Here is an 18,757-nt window from a genome sequence, read left to right on the forward strand (position 1 = left end):
CAATTCATCTGCGCTTCAGTGCCTGACCTTGCACGTGTCATTTCACATGAGTGTAATGTATCTGTTGGAGGAGGTTCTAGAAGTGGGTCAAAGAGGATATACAGCTGTGATATGATTGTTTTATTATTATTTTAGTTGTGATTAGATTATTTTACGGTTTATCTCATCGTGTATGAGATTGAACACTTTTTCAGAAGTTTTAAAAAGCTACTTGCTTTTATCAACATCCTTTGACGGCATGCACTTCTTTAAAATCCCCCAGTCTGCAAATTCCTCCAGTGTTTCCTCATTAGAAGTCCTCAGACATTGTCTTTCTGTGTCAGAGTTTGCACTTTTTAAAAGTTGTCTTTAAATGCTGCCATTTCAAGCTCCCTCCACAACGCAGACCGGAACCCGTCTTGCTTCCATCATCATTGACTCTGGGGCTTAAAGGCGGAAAATGGCACCTGTATGTTTTCCTAGGTGGAAGCTGGCACCTCTAGGTAAGGGGGCGGAGGGACCCTGGCCTTCTTGGGGAGGAGCCCGCCCCTCCCTGTCACTTTTCGGCCACGCCCCCGGCGCCGCAGTCACGCCCCTGGATGGACGGCCCCGCCCCTCCCCGCCCCGTGCTCGCCTCCTCCCAGAAGAGCGGCTCCACCCTCCCACCAATTTAGCGCCTTCCCACCGCCTCTCGGCTTTGCCCTCGGGCTAAGTGGCCCTGCCCCGTTGCGTAACCTGGCATCACCGGTCACGTGGTGCTCGGCAGAGGCGAGAGGGATCGGCGGTGACCATCGCTCCCGCCCGCACGGATGACTTCTGCTGAGTGAAGCGCACTGAGGCGTGATGGCGAGGTCCTAGGGAAAGGCACTGAGAGGCCCGGACGCCACCCCTAGCTGCCCTCGGCCTCCAGGCCCGGGCGCTCGTTTCTCCGTCGTTGCTAGGCAGCCGCGTCTGGGGCGGGAGCCGGGGCGGGCTAACGCGGAAGGGTCCGGTGCCAGGGAGGGGCTGTAACTGCGGAAGGTCAGGGTGCCGGGCAGAGGGCCATGGAGCAGTACTGCATCTTGGGGCGCATAGGGGAGGGTGCGCACGGCATCGTTTTCAAAGCCAAGCACGTAGAGGTGAGCATCCAGCCCTTCCTCTTCGGTTCCATTGAGATCTCCCCGTCTTCCTGACCCTTGCTTGGGCCGTAGCTTTTGCCTCCCGGTAGTTCATCCTGGCGTGCGCCCGCCTCTTTTGCCCGCGGAGGGGAGGGCTTCCAAGTTGCGGCCAGCTACCAACAGCGCTTTCAGCGAGTTCCCCTAGGAGCCGGGCGTGGATATCTGAGTTGTTTGCCCGGCTCTGCGCCGGTTGGCCCTGATTTCCCTCCAGCACGGGTTGGGGGGCGCGTTCCACCCCCACGAGGACCTCAACCCCCGGCGTCGCACCCCTTTTCCCAGCTGGGACGGGCTGGCAGTGTCTGCGTTTTGTCCCAAACAGACTGGAGAGATCGTTGCCCTCAAGAAGGTGGCCCTGCGGCGGCTGGAGGATGGCATCCCCAACCAGGTCCTACGGGAGATCAAGGCCCTGCAGGAGATCGAAGACAGTCAGTATGTGAGTGGGGCTGGTGTTCTGAGGGGCTGTCCCACCCTCCTTGCTTACTCCCACTCGGAGGGCCTGCGGTCACAGTGTTTCCTTATTTGCATCCTCACCCCTCAACTCACTGCCTTTCTTGTCCACATTCATTCACCCAGTTATTTCATTCCTCACTCATTCCCTCTTGTTCACGCATTTATTTCTTGCCTGTTTGTTCATTCATTGACTGACTTATCCTTTTTCTCAAATCATATAATGATTTCTAATGATAATGATTACTGCCACCTGTTGAGCTCCTGTTACGTTCTGCAGGCTGGGTTAACTGCTTTATGTACACTGTCCTTCTGAGTTTTCTCCTCCATACTGCAAGGCGGGTTTCAGGCTCTCCTTCTCTCAGGCCAGGGCCTGCTCATGGGCACTCAGCTGGCTCAGCTTGTCTGTGGAGGCTTTGGCCTGATTGCAGAATCAACGTTTTAACATTAGGGTCTCCCATAGGCTCTGCCCTCTGCTGGGCACTGGCGACATAGCCCCTAACCTGCTTTTGAGAACTGAAGTGTGGTAGGGGAGACAAAGGCTACAGGGTCCACTTGGCGTGATTTGTATGTGACAGGCATAAGAGGGGCTGTGGGCACATGGGGAGAGACACCTCACACACCCAGGCTCATTACGTGGTTTTCTCTCTTGTCCATGTCCTTCCTGAGTAGAGGATGTACCTAACTTCCCGGGGAGTGACAAGGCGAGGCCCACCCACCCAAGAGTAGGCAATACTCTGACTTGCTTCTTATTCTCTAAAGATGTCCCTGATATTTTGGTGACAAAAGCATGTTTTAGAACTGCATGTGTCATCCTGGTTTTGTATAAGAATATGTAGTGTGTGTGTGTGTGTATATATATATATAGGCTTCCCAGGTGGCTAAGATGGTAAAGAATCTGCCTGCAATACCTGGGACCTGGGTTTGATCCCTGGGTCGGGAAGATCTGCTGGAGAAGGGCATGGCAACCCACTCCAGTATTCTTGCCTGGAGAATCCCATGGACAGAAAAGCCTGGTGGGCTACAGTCCATGGGTTCCCAAAGAGTCAGACATGACTGAGCGACTAACACATACAACACACACACACATGTATGAATATGTGTCTGTGTATACCATGTCTCTTGTAAAGTCTGGTGGGATAGACTCCTACTGTTGACTGTAGGTGGTAGGATTTTACTTTTGCTGGGGTTTTTTGTTATAATTTTGTGTATTATCTGAATCTATATTTGTCCCAATTTGTAAAATGACTGTCTGCTACCATCAAAATCAGAAAAACAGCACTACGGCCATTCTTGTTTTTTGAGGACAGTAAAAGGGCTTACAAACAGCTTGTGTGAGCTGGTTGGAGGGCCCATGGGAAGCTGGTGATACAGTCCCATGTCCTGTGTAGCGGGCCTGAAGGGTCTATCTTTAAAACACTGCAGGTATTCCCCTGGCCTAGGCCATCCTCACCTCTCATCAGAACTACTGCAACAGCTCCCCCTTCCCTCCTCCAGCTTCCCTGCCACTACTCCCACTCCACAGTCAAAAACTGTAGATGAATCCCCACTCCCCAGCTTGAAAAGCTCCAGTGGCTTCTCTTCACTCTGAAAGAACTATCTCTATCGCTCTGTCTCATGCCAGCCTCTTCATTCATCCAGCAAAATTTCTTCCATGTCTCTCTGAAAACAGCACTATCGAGACTCCAGGAGTATAGAACAGAGCAGCCTCCTTCCTATTCTTGCCTTTGGGCCTTGTGTTTGCTGACCCCTGCCCACAGCTCCTTCCCAGATCCCTGTATAACAGACCTTGGCCCATATGTTCTCTTCTGTTTTCATCAGAATACCCTATAGGTTTGTTAGTTTCTGTCATTTGTCCCCTCCTTGAGAACCCACTGACCCTCCCTCCTGCTCATTGCTGTGTAGCCAGCCCTTGTGGGCCCTTGGTTTATATGGCATGTCTCCTGCGCCCAGTGCTGGGAGCTGCGATCACCTGTGTGGATGTGTGTTTCCAGATGACTTTCCAGTTTGTGGGCTGGGTGGGGGATCAGACACTGCCCTATATGGCCTTTCTTAGACCTCCTTTCCCCTGAGGGTTTGCTAGAGCTAAATCACTTCAGTCGTGTCTGACTCTTTGCGACCTCATGGACTGTGACCCACCAGGCTTCTTGTCCATGGGATTCTCCAGGCAAGAATACTGGAGTGGGCTGCCATGTCCTCCTCCAGGGGATCTTCCCAACCCAGGGATCAAACCCACATCTCTTACGTCTCTTGCATTGGCAGGCGGGTTCTTTATACTAGTGCCCCCTGAGTGTTTACTACAGGATTCCAGTAGGGACTTGCCTTCTTCTGGGAGAAGGGAGCAAGAGAGCACCCAGCTCCCTGATCCTGAGCTCAGGTCTCTTGTCACCTTCTCTGCCTGCCTGGTCCTCTGTTGGCGCAGGGGCTGAAGATCCGAGAGAGTCTGAGCCGTGAGAGTCTGGAGGCTGACGGGGTACCCATTGCAGGTTGTGCAGCTGAAGGCCGTGTTCCCACATGGCGCAGGCTTTGTGCTGGCCTTCGAGTTCATGCTGTCAGATCTGGCTGAGGTGGTGCGCCGCACCCAGAGGCCACTGGCCCAGGCGCAGGTCAAGAGCTACTTACAGATGCTGCTCAAGGGCGTCGCCTTCTGCCATGCCAACAACATCGTGCATCGGGTCAGTACCACCCTGGGCTGGGGTGGGCCTGTGGATGGCTGGGCTGGGAGTAGGCCAGCCCTTGATAAAGAGCATGGTTTGGGAGGGGACAGAACGGGCAGGGCCTGGGGACAAGTGATTGGAGTTGTGGCCCTGGAAGAGACCAGGTCCTGAGCTCACCCGGGTGCCCAGCCTGCCAAGCCCTCCTGTCCCGAGGTCCGCTAGAGGAACTGATGCTTCTTTTGGTGCCCTCAGGACCTGAAGCCAGCCAACCTCCTTATCAGTGCTTCAGGCCAGCTCAAGATAGCAGACTTTGGCCTGGCCCGGGTCTTTGCCCCAGATGGCAACCGCCTCTACACACACCAGGTGGCCACCAGGTAGGGAGGACCAGTTTCTGGGCAGGATATGGCAAAGGATAGGCCCCCAGCCTACCTATTGGGGAAGAGATGATTTTGGAAGAGATGTTCTGTCCAAACAAGTGCTACTGGGGCTGGTGTGAGGGTCAGGGTGACCTTCCAGGGCAGCTTCCTGACAGACCAGTGACATACCTGTGACCCCCTGCCCTCCTCTCATAGGTGGTACCGAGCCCCCGAGCTCCTGTATGGTGCCCGCCAGTACGATCAGGGTGTCGACCTCTGGTGAGACTCCTACGGGCTAGACAAGGGGGGATGTGGGTAGCTGAGTCACCTCTCCTCCTGGACATTGAGGTCTCTAAGCCATTTGGGGGTTTTCCCTGCTGTGAGCTCTAGGTTGCCTTGGGAGTGTCTCCTCTGGTTAGAGTATTTCTGAGGAGTTTGGAATCAGTGATCCTCCCCATGAGTTTTGAGCTGGGAGGGGTCAAGTGGCATTGGAGTGATTGTCCCTGTAGGAAGCTTCTGGGCTGAGGTTGGGAAGGTGGTCCGAGGCATGGGATGTCTAAGCCGGTATGCAGGCGGTGACATCCAGGATGTAATGTCCCTGAGTTATGCAGAGGCCTGGGTCCCTGGATATGAAGGCCTTGGACCTTTATTTGGAGTTGGATGCATGGCAACTCACTCTAGTATTCTTGCCTGGAGAATTCCACGAACATAGGAGCCTTGTGGGCTACAGGCCATAGGATCGCAGAGTCAGACATGACTGACTCACCTAGTAGCTCAGTTGGTAAAGAATCCGCCTGCAATGCAGGAGACCCTGGTTTGATTCCTGGGTCAGGAAGATCCCCTGGAGAAGGGATAGGCTACCCATTCCAGTATTCTTGGGCTTCCCTGGTGACTTAGATGATAAAGAATCCTCCTGCAGTGCGGGAGACCTGGGCTTGATCCCTGGGTTGGGAAGATCTCCTGGAGAAGGGAAAGGCTACCCACTCCAGTATTCTTGCCTGGAGAATTCCATGGGCAGAGGAGCCTGGCAGGCTACAATCCTTGGAGTCGCAAAGAATCAGACACGACTGAGCAACTTTCACTTCACAAGAGTTCGAGGTCTGGGGGCTGTTTTGGACGTCTGCCCCAGAATGGGAGGGGGTGGCTGTGTGTCCCAGAGTATGAGGTTCTGAGAAGTTCCCCGAACTATTGGGTCGATGTGTGTTTCAAAGTTGAGGCCCAAGACCTATTTAGAGAAGGGGCTATGCTCTGTATTCTAGGCTTGAAGCTTTGGACTATGTGAAGCTGGGGATCTGTAGGCTACTTTGTGGGTGTCTTGACTGCAGGGGGAGGTGTGGGTGCTGGTGTGGGGAAATCTGTGTCCCTCGTGTGTGATCTCTGAGATGTTTGGCTTCTGTACCTGCAGGGCTGTGGGCTGCATCCTGGGGGAGCTGCTGAACGGGTCCCCCCTTTTCCCAGGAGAGAATGACATCGAACAGCTTTGCTGTGTGCTTCGAATCTTGGGCACCCCCAGTCCTCAAGTCTGGCCGGTTTGCAGGGGCCTACCATTTGGAGGGGTGGGGGTGGGTGTCCTCTCTTCCCCCAGCAGCTCATAACTCCCCTGCCTTGCATCTTCTGTCTTCTGCCTCATGGCCCCCACACCTCCTAGACCCTCCCAGACCTTGGTCCTGGCCCAGCATGGGATCTCCTCCATCCCTGATCTGCTGGAGAGGGGAGGACCAGGGCCCAGCCCCTACCCCTTCCTGCTAATCCCCAGCACACATGCAGCCCTTACCAAGCTGGGCATGGAGCAGGCGCCTGAGATGTGCACGTGTTCACTCACATTGTGCTGTGAGCGCATGATGTCATGAGTGATGTGGTGCGAGCAGGGGCAGGTGGATGGGGGCTCTGTGAGTGAATGGCAGCAGGTGGGTGACAGGAAGCAAGAACTGACTCCTGAGGGGGCTGACAGGGTGGGCGCCAGCCCTGATGAGCCCCCTTCTCCTCCAGGAGATCACTGAGCTGCCCGACTACAACAAGATCTCCTTCAAGGAGCAGGCGCCTGTGCCCCTGGAGGAGGTGCTGCCCGATGCCTCTCCCCAGGCCTTGGACCTGCTAGGGCGGTTCCTCCTCTACCCACCACAACAGCGCATCTCTGCCTCCCAGGTAGGGAGACACCTATTGCCCTGACCCTCCTTGTTCGTGCCCCTGTGACCCAGCAGGTTGAGGTCCTCAGAACCTGTGATGGACTGGGAACAGCACCCCCGGAGACAGGGGGCATGGAGAAGGTGTACCTCTCCTGAGCAGACCCTGGAGAGGCAGCAGGTGGCTAGGAGTGGCCATATTAAAAGGGCTTGCCCACCTCGCTGAAGAGTGCATCTCACTTCTTCATCCCTTCATTCCTTCAAGAAGAATTTACTAGCATCTGGCACGCGCCCAGCATTGTCTTGGGTCCTGATCCCGCGTGAACAGACGTGACTTGTTCCTCTGGGCTCTCCACCCTGTGGTGGGGCAGGGCAGCCAGTCTGTGGGCATCAAGGGGAGGGATGTTGGGACTGACTCTGGGGTCATGCAGGTCTTCTGGAGAAGGGCGAGGGGAGGGGGGCTGGGTTTATTATCCCAAGAGAAATGATGAGCAGAGGCCTGGAGAGGAGGACCCGGAAGGGGTTGTGGCTGCAGGCGAGGGAGGAGGGGAGAACCATGGGCTGATGGCTTATGGTGTCAGGCCTCTGTCCCATGTCCATCTGGCCTCATGGCAGCCTCACCTCCCTGCCCTTGGAACAAGCATTGTGTGTTTACATACACCCCCTGTGAGTTCCAAAGTCAGCAATGCCTTTAGTGGTCTTTTTTTTTTTTTTTTAATTTTATTTTATTTTTAAACTTTACAAAATTGTATTAGTTTTGCCAAATATCAAAATGAATCCGCCACAGGTATACAATGTGTTCCCCATCCTGAACCCTCCTCCCTCCTCCCTCCCCATACAATGTCTTTAGGATGTACTGAAGCCAACCGAGGCTTCCCAGGTAGCGCTAGTGATAAAGAATCTGCCTGCCAGTGCAGGAGACATTAAAAAAAAAGATGCAGGTTCGATCCCTGGGTCAGGAAGATCCTCTGGAGAAGGGAATGGTACCTCACTCCAGTATTCTTGCCTGGGAAATCCTAAGGACAGAGGAGCCTGGTGGGCAAAGAGTTGGACATGCCTGAAGCGACTTAGCACGCATGCACAAAGCCAACCGACCACTTCTCAGCTCCCCACTGCTGCCTCCAGTCTAAGCGCCTCCTGCCTCCCTGCAAGTCCCCAGTTGCCTCCCAGAGTTTGCTTCTCCTCCTGCCCATTCAATCTCTCCTCCACCCGGCAGAGAGAGGGACCTTGTCCAGGCAGGCTGTCACATGTTCCCCTGCAGGGCTCTCTCGTCAGCTGAGAAGCCCAGGTCCTAGTGGCGCACAGGCACCACACACGTGGGGCCGTCACATCTGTGGCCCTGCAGCTCCCTTCCCCTTGCTCACTCCCTGGGATGCCAGGCCTCCTCCAGGTCCTAAGGTCTGTGCACTTCCGTCCCAGAGCCTCGCTCATTCAGCTTCCAGATCTCTGCTCGAGTGCTACCTCTCGGGGCCTACCCTCCCGTTCTTCAGGCCTGCAGCTACCCTCGTTTTCCTTGTCCACGCTCTGACTTTCTCTTTCCCACAGCACCAATCATCTGGTGCTCTGTTTATCTTACTTTATCTTGTTTATCGCCCCCTGTGCTGTGCTGTGCTTAGTCGCTCAGTCGTGTCCAACCCCTGACTATATGGAAGACTTGAAGGCAGAGCTCTTTGTTAGTTCACTGCTACATCTCCTGTCTTTGGAGCAGTGCTGAAACAGTGAACACTCAGAGCTGTTGGGATCATCTTGAATGGAGAATGCATGAATGAGAAAATTTCTTCCAGGGTATTCTCGGGTATTCACATCCCCTGCTGCCCCCCAGAGGGAAGTGAGCTGAACCTGGAAGGCTGCAGTGACTGGTTTCCTTTTGCTGTCTCTTGCTTGCTCCTCTCAGGCCCTCCTGCACCACTACTTCTTCACGGCTCCCCTGCCTGTCCACCCCTCGGAGCTGCCGATCCCCCAGCGCCCAGGGGGACCTGCCCCCAAGGCCCACCCAGGACCCCCCCACGTCCATGACTTCCATGTGGACCGGCCTCTCGAGGAGTCACTGTTGAACCCGGAGCTGATTCGGCCTTTCATCCCGGAGGGCTGAGATGCAGGGCCAGGCCCAGTTGGCTTGTCCCCCCAACTTCCTGCCCCTCCCAAGGACAACCCAAGCCACTCGTTCCTCTACTCCAGCCTGATTTCAACCACAGTGGCCCTGGTCCTGGCCAGACAATGAGGCCATCCAGCCCCAGCAGAGGGCGCCGTCAACCTGTGCTATCAGCCTCCAATTTTGTGTGCTGCTGAGGGATCCATCAGCAGGGGGCAGTGAGTTCCACCACCATGCCTGCCATCATCAGGGATTCCACCAGTCAGGGATTGTCCCAGTTGAACCATCTAAGGGAGCACTGAGTTTAAGATGTCCTCATGTTGGAAACCCAAGTGAGAAGGAAAGTTTGGTTTGATTTTGTTCTCAGACATTAAACACTAGTTCAATTTTGAGATTTATTATAAAAACCCTGAGTAGTTCTATGTGATGTAAGCCCCTCTTCTGTAGTTCATATAGAGAGAAGTGGCTGAGGTGGCATCATCTCTTGGCCCTTGTTTCTGGTCACTTGGAAAGTGGCCCCACTCATGGCTACTTTATAGTCTTGGGGGCTTCCTAGGTTCTTCATGTAACAGAGCTCCCATTTAGAGGTAAGGTGGCAGAAGTCAAGGGCCAGGGATGGCTCAAGTGGGGGACCCGGTAGTGACCCTCCACACCTTAAACTGGTTTACCAGCATCACCCTCAGGATAAGGGTAGGCTGGATCACACGAACCTCCTCTTCACTCAGAGATATCTTGCAAATAAGACAGACATTCCTGGAATTCATTTGTTAATTCAGTAAATACCAAAACAATCTGAACTTGCTCTTGTCTTTCTTATTTAATAACTTGGTAAGCCAATTCTAAAATATATATGTGGAAATGAAAAGGTTAAGAGGAGGGAGAAGCAGAAGAAAAGGAGAAAAGCAATGAAAGGATTTACCGTGTCAGGTACATACCAAGACGTACCGTAGGGCTGCAGTGAACAAGACGGTGTGCTGTTTGTTCATGGATAGATTAAAATCGGACGAGTGAGAGGAACTTAAAATACTAGCAGTATGTTATTCAAAATACACATTTTGTGCCCATATGTATAAACCTCTGCAAGCACCGAGGTTACAGAGGTGACTGACTGCCGCCATCACTGCCCTCTAGGCTCTTTGAGGGTAAAATACAGTAAACTCAGTTGTTGCTTGCAGGGATAAGTTTAAGTGTCTCATGTGACTCTAAAGGTGTTTTAAGCATCTGGCCTCTGCCTGTTTGTCCAGCCACATCTGAAGACTAAGCTTCAGTCTAGCTCAATTTCTGGTATCTCTCACCTCCATATGAATGTGGGTCTGGACCCAAACCCTGATCACTGACACTCAGCCAGTTCTGCTCACAAAGACTCTATAAACCTTACCCCCACCCCCGACACACACCCTGGCCTTGACCTTGAGCCTGACATTTAACCTGACCCTATTACCCTGACCCTGGTACATACCCTCACTGTCACCTTCACTCAGTTCTTTGGCAGCCCCTTCCCCATCCCCCCGCACCCCCCCCCCCCCGACCAGTGGCCTGGCTTTGATCTTAGCATTGACTCTGACCCTCATCCAAACTCTGACCTCATTTGACTTAGAACTTAACCTTGTCTTTGAACTTGGCTCTCATTTTCACCTTAACCATGACTGTCTAACTGATATTTATCTTTGTTTCTCATGTTGACCCTGGGATCGAACTTGGGTCTCCTGCATTGCAGGCAGATACTTTACTGTCTGAGCCACTGTACTCAAGCTGAAACTGAAACTAGTCTGCACCCCAAACCTGATCATGACTCTGGTTCTGACACTCATCTTGCCATAGACTCACACTTGGCTGACACCACTGACACCCTAATCCCATCATGACCTTGAACTTGACCTAGACCTTAACCCTAAAATTGAACTTCAGGGTGACATAGCCCTTCATAATTATGATGACTCTGATCCTCAGCCTGATCATCACCTCCATCTTGACCTATTCTCACGTTGAAACTTAAGCCTGATTTTTACTACAAGCCAAACGCTGACCCTCTGTGGTAAGCAGACTAATGTTCCCTTTAAAATGCCCATGTCCTAAGCTATGAATATGCTGTTTTACACACAGAAGGGATTTTGCAAATGTAATTAAAGGAGTGAGATGTAAAGAGTGTCCTGGATTATGCAGATTGGGCCAATGTAATGGGGGGAGGGGAGGGAGAGTTGGAAGAAAACTTAATTCCTGCCAGCAGGAGTAGAAATGGAACCCCACCTTGACTTTTAATTGACCTTGACTTTCATGCCAACCTTGACACTGACATTATCCTCACATTGATCTTGACCCTGAATCCAACACTGATTCTAATTCTGAACATTAACCTCACCCTCAACTTGACCCTGAATCCTACTCAGAACTGGCCATGCACTGTCAACCTGAACCCAACTTTTACTTTTCATCCCCAAAATACCATCTTTCTTATCCTGACATTCATCCTCTCACTGACCCTCTGCAATGGAGGCACAACTTGATCTTGACTCTCACACTGATCTCAAACTTGAACTGGATCTTGAACCTAACCCTGAATCTAAAATTTCCCTCACACTGATCTTGTCCTTGAACCTGATTCCAATGACACAACCCTGACCTTTTTCTTATCTTAACCCTTAACCTGACATAGAATTTTACCTTGAACTGGACACTCACCCCAATTTCTGATCTTCATCAATCTGTCCCTGACCTTACCCTCATCCTGACTGTGACCCTAACTGCTCTGACACTGAGCTAGATCTTTGGTATGGTCATGACCAAGTCCAGAGTGAGCTCCGGGGTCAGGGCCAAGGCAGGGGTCATGACAAAGGAAACATTAGGTGAGGGCCAGTGCCAGGGTAAGAGGGAGGCTGGGGGTCTCTGTGAAGGTGATTGTGAAGGCAAGAGTCATGGCTAGGGCAAAATTCGGGGTGAAGGAATGTTAGGGTGTGTCAGGGTCAAGTGAGGGTAAGAATAGGGGTGGGGTAGATGTCAGATGCTAATGAGGTCAAGGGCGATGATTAGGGTGAGGCTGAAGAAAAGGTACGAGGTCTGGATAAGGGCCAGCACCAGGGCAAGGGCTCAGGAGGTACTTGGTGCAGGGGCACCACAAGTTCCAGTGTAAGGGTCAGTGCAAGGACGAAGGTCAGAACGAGGATGAATTCAGTATAAGAAGGTGAGCGAGGTTCTGGGCTACTGTCAGGACAAGAGCAAGTGCCCAGGGGAAGCTCAAAAGCCAGTTGAAGACGAACAGAAGCGGATCCGGCGTGCTATTACTGTAAGGAGCAACAGCACCGCTGCTCGGCAAGAATTATGCCAGCCGGACGGAAGCCGGCGGGCTGGGCGGGGCGCGGCCTGCGGAAAGAGGATCAGCTTGAGGGGCGGGGCTCGGCCTTGGGGGGCGGGGCTCGGCCGTCGGGGGCGGAAGCACAGCGAAGGCGTGGCCCAACCCCGGCGTCCTGGGCGGCGGGCGCCATGGAACCGCAGTTGGGGTTGCATGAACTCTTGCACGTCTTTTCCTTCTTGGAGGCTCGCGACCTGCTCTGCGCCGCCCAAGTGGACAAGGTAGTGAGTCCCGTCCCAGGTGGGAGGCAGGGCTAAGCTAATGGTCACTGGCGTGTCTACGGTTGGTCCGTTCTTTCTAGGCCTCAGTTTCCCAAATCTGGGAGGGGGCGTGCGGCGGCCCTGAATCCGCCCGGAATTAGCGCAGGACGCTCGTGGCCCCCGGGGTGATGACCTCCTCAGCGTTACTCCTTCGTCCCTCCCTCTGTCTATAGTGTGTCCAGAGCTCCTGTTGGGTTGACCTGCGCTGGGTACCTGTGAACAGAGTTCACCCCAATATTGACTTAGAGATCCCGCCTCTTCTGGAATGTTCTGAAAGTTCCCTTATGGGGCCTGCCCGGAAATCCTTGCTCTCCCTGTAAGGGGCACCTCCTCCTGCAGGCTCGAGCTACCCCTTCTCAGCCAGTCGAACTCCCATTTTGGCTGTGTCCCTAAGTGCCTGTTGAATGTGGTAGTCTGGTGTGCGCTTCTGCGCATGTTAAACGTGTTCTGAGGGCTTTCTCCTCTGTGCGCTCCATCAGCACAGCTGTAACCACATGATCGTACAGTGTTATTTGTTAAATATCTGCTCCTCACCCCCCACCCCCACTAGCTCATTTCTAAGAGTGGGGAACTTGTTTCTTGCATCACTGTGTATAAAATCATTGTATAATCATTGTGTGTATACACTCAGTATATGGCTTGATATTTAATTGTTGTTCAGTCACGCCAAGTCGTGTCCCACTCTTTACGACCCCATGGACTGCAACACGCCAGGCATCTCTGTTGCTGACCATCTCCCAGAGTTTGCCTAAATTCATGTCCATTGAATCGGTGATGCCATCCAACCATCTCAACCCCCTTGATATTTAGGGTCCTCAGTAAATGTTTGTTGAATGAAATAATTTCTCCACTTTTAAAAATACATTATTGTATCACTTTACAAAAGGTAAACAGACAGACCTTTACCTCTTTGTGTAATTACAATTTAAATGTGTAGAGTAAAATCCTGGGTGGTTATCCCCAGTTGTACCAGTAAGGTATTAGGGCTTCCCAGGTGGCGCTAGTGGTGAAGAACCCGCCTAACAGTGCAAGTGACGGTACTTGGTCAGGGACGTGGGTTTCATCCCTGGGTCAGGAAGATCCCCTGGAGGAGGAAATGGCAACCCACTCCAGTATTCTTTCGGGGAGAATCCCATGGAGGAAGGAGCCTAGTGGGCTATGGTCCATGGGGTCACAAAGAGTCAGACGCGACTGAAGCAACTTAGCATGCACGCACACCAGTAAGGAAAATGAGTATCAGGTAGTGAGCACATTGGCTGAGGTCACCCAGGTAGTCCCCCAACGGATTTAGAAAGGGAGGTGCCTTTTACCCTTGATAGTAGCAGATTCTCTAGGTTCTGGTTCCCCTGTTAGGTAAAATGAGGTCAGTAAACCCTGCCTCACAGTGTCATCATGAAGGTCAGGTTCTAACAGAGAGATTCTCAGAGTACTTGAAAGTGAAAATGTTAGTTGCTCAGTTGTGTCTACTCTTCTGTGACCCTATGGACTGTAGCCTGCCAGACTCCTCTGTCCATGGAGTTCTCCAGGCAAGAATACTGGAGTGGATAGCCATTCCCTTCTCCAGGGAATCTTCCTGACCAAGGGATCAAACCCAGATCTCCTGCATTGCAGGTAGATTCTTTACCATCTGAGCCACCAGGGAAGCCCAAAGGTGGGTAGCATCTATTTTGTAGGTTTCATTACATTTTATAATTATTAGGGATTATAAATATTAGGGAAATAAGATCTCAGTTGGGTTTTGAACTGGGAACTGTGTAAAAGGAGAATGGATAATCTTGTCAGGTTTGATCTTTGCAAAATATCAACTTTACATTCCTTCCAGCCAAAAAGCTTCCTTTTTTTTTTTTTTTTTAAATTTGGCTATACTGGTTCTCAGTTGTCACACACAGAATCTTCAGTTTTCATTGCAGCATGCAGGATCTAGTTCCCTGATGAGGGATCAAACCCAGGCCCCTGCATTGGCAGTACAGTGTCTTAGCACCTGAACTACCAGGGAGGTCTCCAAAAAGACTTCTTCTTTTTTTTTTTTTTTAATAAACTTTCTTCCTCTGTCTACATCTTTCTTACTCTTTTTTTTTTTAATTTTATTTTATTTTTAAACTGTACATAATTGTATTAGTTTTGCCAAACATCAAAATGAATCCGCCACAGGTATACATGTGTTCCCCATCCTGAACCCTCCTCCCTCCTCCCTCCCCACACCATCCCTCTGGGTCGTCCCAGTGCACCAGCCCCAAGCATCCAGTATCATGCATCGAACCTGGACTGGCAACTCGTTTCATACATGATATTTTACATGTTTCAATGCCATTCTCCCAAATCTTCCCACCCTCTCCCTCTCCCACAGAGTCCATAAGACTGTTCTATACATCAGTGTCTCTTTTGCTGTCTCGTACACAGGGTTATTGTTACCATCTTTCTAAATTCCATATATATGCATTAGTATACTGTATTGGTGTTTTTCTTTTTGGCTTACTTCACTCTGTATAATAGGCTCCAGTTTCATCCACCTCATTAGAACTGATTCAAATGTATTCTTTTTAATGGCTGAATAATACTCCATTGTGTATATGTACCACAGCTTTCTTATCCATTCATCTGCTGATGGACATCTAGGTTGCTTCCATGTCCTGGCTATTATAAACAGTGCTGCGATGAACATTGGGGTACACGTGTCTCTTTCCCTTCTGGTTTCCTCAGTGTGTATGCCCAGCAGTGGGATTGCTGGATCATAAGGCAGTTCTATTTCCAGTTTTTTAAGGAATCTCCACACTGTTCTCCATAGTGGCTGTACTAGTTTGCATTCCCACCAACAGTGTAAGAGGGTTCCCTTTTCTCCACACCCTCTCCAGCATTTATTGCTTGTAGACTTTTGGATCGCAGCCATTCTGACTGGTGTGAAATGGTACCTCATAGTGGTTTTGATTTGCATTTCTCTGATAATGAGTGATGTGGAGCATCTTTTCATGTGTTTGTTAGCCATCTGTATGTCTTCTTTGGAGAAATGTCTATTTAGTTCTTTGGCCCATTTTTTGATTGGGTCATTTATTTTTCTGGAGTTGAGCTGTAGGAGTTGCTTGTATATTTTTGAGATTAGTTGTTTGTCAGTTGCTTCATTTGCTATTATCTTCTCCCATTCTGAAGGCTGTCTTTTCACCTTGCTAATAGTTTCCTTTGATGTGCAGAAGCTTTTAAGGTTAATTAGGTCCCATTTGTTTATTTTTGCTTTTATTTCCAATATTCTTGGAGGTGGGTCATAGAGGATCCTGCTGTGATGTATGTCCGAGAGTGTTTTGCCTATGTTCTCCTCTAGGAGTTTTATAGTTTCTGGTCTTACGTTTAGATCTTTAATCCATTTTGAGTTTATTTTTGTGTATGGTGTTAGAAAGTGTTCTAGTTTCATTCTTTTACAAGTGGTTGACCAGATTTCCCAGCACCACTTGTTAAAGAGATTGTCTTTAATCCATTGTATATTCTTGCCTCCTTTGTCAAAGATAAGGTGTCCATATGTGCATGGATTTATCTCTGGGTTTTCTATTTTGTTCCATTGATCAATATTTCTGTCTTTGTGCCAGTACCCAAAAAGACTTCTTAAAGGCTGAAATATTTTGAACTTGGATGAGTGAGGGCTGCAAAAGTAGGAGCCTGAGCTCAGACAGGATGGTTGTTACTTCTACCAGGGCCTGGTAAGCCACATATCTGGATGGGAGCCTCAGTAGGTCTGGGCCACAGAAAGCTCCCGAGTGCTTTTCATGAGGATGCGTAGGCTCCTGAATCCAGGGTGGCCCAGATAGAGAGGCCAAGAGGTTCCAGGATGCAGGTGTGGCCTGAGGGAGAGGAAGGCATGGCACTCTGATCCTGTCCCAGGGCCACCTGAGACATTTCTTCCAGACATTTCTGCAGAGAGCAGCTTGTGGGAATAGGACCTATGTACCCTCCCCAGATAGGAGTTCCTTTCTGCCACCTTGACATCTCTGGGACATCTCTTTAGCCAGAGCCTTAATTTACTCCATTGCAGCAGCCTTCTTATGGGTCCTGCTGCTCTGCCTTCTCCACTTCTTCCTTCTCATAGCATTAGGTGACCTTCCTGAAACACTGTTTGGCTTGTCACTCTGCTGTTCACAATTCTCAAGTGACTTCTCACTGTTTTTGCCCTTCCAAGAGTTGGTCTAAGCCTGTCTCCAGCTCCTTTCTCTGTGTTCTGATTAAGGCAACCTGCTCATCATCTTTTTCACACTTGTGAATCTTTGCCAAGGTGGATATCTCTCCCTGAAATTTCTTCAGAGATTTTCTTAGAGGACAGCCACTCATCCTCAGGGTTTGATCCGTCATTTCTTCTGAACCTCTTGGCCCCAGTTGAGTTGGTCATTCTTTTTCCTTCCTCTTTCCTTGTTTGGTGGGTTTTATTTGATTGTCTGAATGTGTCACCTGGGGGTGAGTGTTCTTGAATGCCAGCACTGGATCTCATTCAGCACTCTGTTACCTCCACAGGGCCTGGCAGGCTAGTCACTGATGGCTTGCTGGCTGAACAGATGACTGTCTTCTCTCCCCTCCTTTTCTAGGTCTGGAATGAGGCTTCAAGGACCAAGGAACTGTGGAGGTGAGTGAAGGAAAAACCAGGCCTCTCAGGAGAGAGTATGGCTTGAAGGAAAGAGGGATGGCCCTTTTTAGCACTCACTGCGTTTGTGTTAAGGAGACAGGAACAGACAATCCACAGCCCCTACCAGCAGGAAACTCCTCCCTACTTGGAGGAATAAGACTTTTCTTTAATAGTATATTGAAATAAAAGAGACTTTATTAATCAAGTGGAGGTTGATCTTGTGGGTGGGGGTACCAAACTCAGGGGAAGAAGTGTATAGCAGACTGAATGCTGATAGACAAATTGATGGACAGATAAGCCATTTTGATTTCATCTTTGCTGTAACGGTATTGTTCACATGGGTGTATCTTTCCTTTTCTCCTTTGCTTTTCACTTCTCTTCTTTTCACAGCTATTTGTAAGGCCTCCTCAGACAGCCATTTTGCTTTTTTCCATTTCTTTTTCTTGGGGTGGTCTTCATTCCTGTCTCCTGTACAATGTCACGAATTTCCATCCATAATTCATCAGGCACTCTGTCTATCAGATGTAGTCCCTTAAATCTATTTCTCACTTCTGCTCTATAGTCATAAGGGATTTGATTTAGGTCATACCTGAATGGTCTAGTGGTTTTCCCCACATTCTTCAATTTAAGTCTGAATTTAGCAATAAGGAGTTCATGATCTGAGCCACAGTCAGCTCCCGGTCTTGTTTTTGCTGACTATATAGAGCTTCTCCATCTTTGGCTGCAAAGAATATAATCCATCTGATTTCGGTGTTGACCATCTGGTCATGTCCATGTGTAGAGTCTTCTCTTGTGTTGTCGAAAGAGGGTGTTTTATATGACCAGTGCGTTCTCTTGGTAAAACCCTTATTAGCCTTTGCCCTGCTTCATTCTGTACTCCAAGGCCAGAATTGTGTGTGGTTTATTGTGTGTGGATCACAATAAACTGTGGAAAATTCTTCAAGAAATGGGAATACCAGACCACCTGACCTGCCTCTTGAGAAACCTGTATGCAGGTCAGGAGGCAACAGTTAGAACTGGACATGAAACAACAGACTGGTTCCAAATAGGAAAAGGAGTACGTCAAGGCTGTATATTGTCACCATGCTTATTTAACTTATATGCAGAGTACATCATGAGAAACAATGGGCTGGAAGAAGCACAAGCTAGAATCAAGATTGCTGGGAGAAATATCAATAACCTCAGATATGCAGATGACACCACCCTTATGTCAGAAAGTGAAGAAGGACTAAAGAGCCTCTTGATGAAAGTGAAATGGGAGAGTGAAAAAGTTGGCTTAAAGCTCAACATTCAGAAAACTAAGATCACGGTATCCGGTCCCATCACTTCACGGCAAATAGATGGGGAAACAGTGTCAGACTTTATTTTTTGGGGCTCCAAAATCACTGCAGATGGTGAATCCAGCCATGAAATTAGAAGATGCTTACTCCTTGGAAGGAAAGTTATTACCAACCTAGACAGCATATTAAAAAGCAGAAACATTATTTTGTCAACAAAGGTCTGTCTGGTCAAGGCTATGGTCTTTCCGGTAGTCATGTATGGATGTGAGAGTTGGACTATAAAGAAAGCTGAGCCCCAAAGAATTGATGTTTTTGAACTGTGGTGTTGGAGAAGACTCTTGAGAGTCCCTTGGACTGCAGGGAGATCCATCCAGTCCATCCTAAAGGAAATCAGTCCTAAATATTCATTGGTAGGCCTGATGCTGAAGCTGAAACTCCAATACTTTGGCCATCTGATGTG

The 18,757-nt window shown here is 50.0% G+C and overlaps 1 protein-coding gene across 16 annotated transcripts in view; it reads left to right on the forward strand.

Moving 5' to 3' along the window:
• The first annotated feature begins 673 nt into the window (after positions 1 to 673).
• The window catches only part of CDK20 (cyclin dependent kinase 20), a 48,240-nt gene continuing 30,156 nt past the window's right edge, over positions 674 to 18,757 (forward strand). For 2 of the 16 annotated variants that reach the window (XM_025282137.3, XM_025282136.3), the window contains exons 1-8: positions 695 to 1,097; positions 1,456 to 1,569; positions 4,070 to 4,258; positions 4,493 to 4,614; positions 4,813 to 4,875; positions 6,002 to 6,158; positions 6,586 to 6,741; positions 16,980 to 17,017. In XM_025282137.3, the coding sequence (XP_025137922.3) occupies positions 1,023 to 1,097; positions 1,456 to 1,569; positions 4,070 to 4,258; positions 4,493 to 4,614; positions 4,813 to 4,875; positions 6,002 to 6,158; positions 6,586 to 6,741; positions 16,980 to 17,017 (914 nt within the window). In that variant the 5' untranslated portion in view covers positions 695 to 1,022. Of the gene's footprint in view, positions 1,098 to 1,455; positions 1,570 to 4,069; positions 4,259 to 4,492; positions 4,615 to 4,812; positions 4,876 to 6,001; positions 6,159 to 6,585; positions 6,742 to 8,613; positions 9,609 to 16,979; positions 17,018 to 18,757 lie in introns of those variants that run through there. The other 14 variants (XM_006064063.4, XM_025282130.3, XM_025282131.3 and 11 more) reach the window with 14 other exon arrangements.

Source organism: Bubalus bubalis, chromosome 3 (assembly GCF_019923935.1).
Source record: "Bubalus bubalis isolate 160015118507 breed Murrah chromosome 3, NDDB_SH_1, whole genome shotgun sequence".
In the NCBI taxonomy this organism is placed as follows: Eukaryota; Metazoa; Chordata; class Mammalia; order Artiodactyla; family Bovidae; genus Bubalus; species Bubalus bubalis.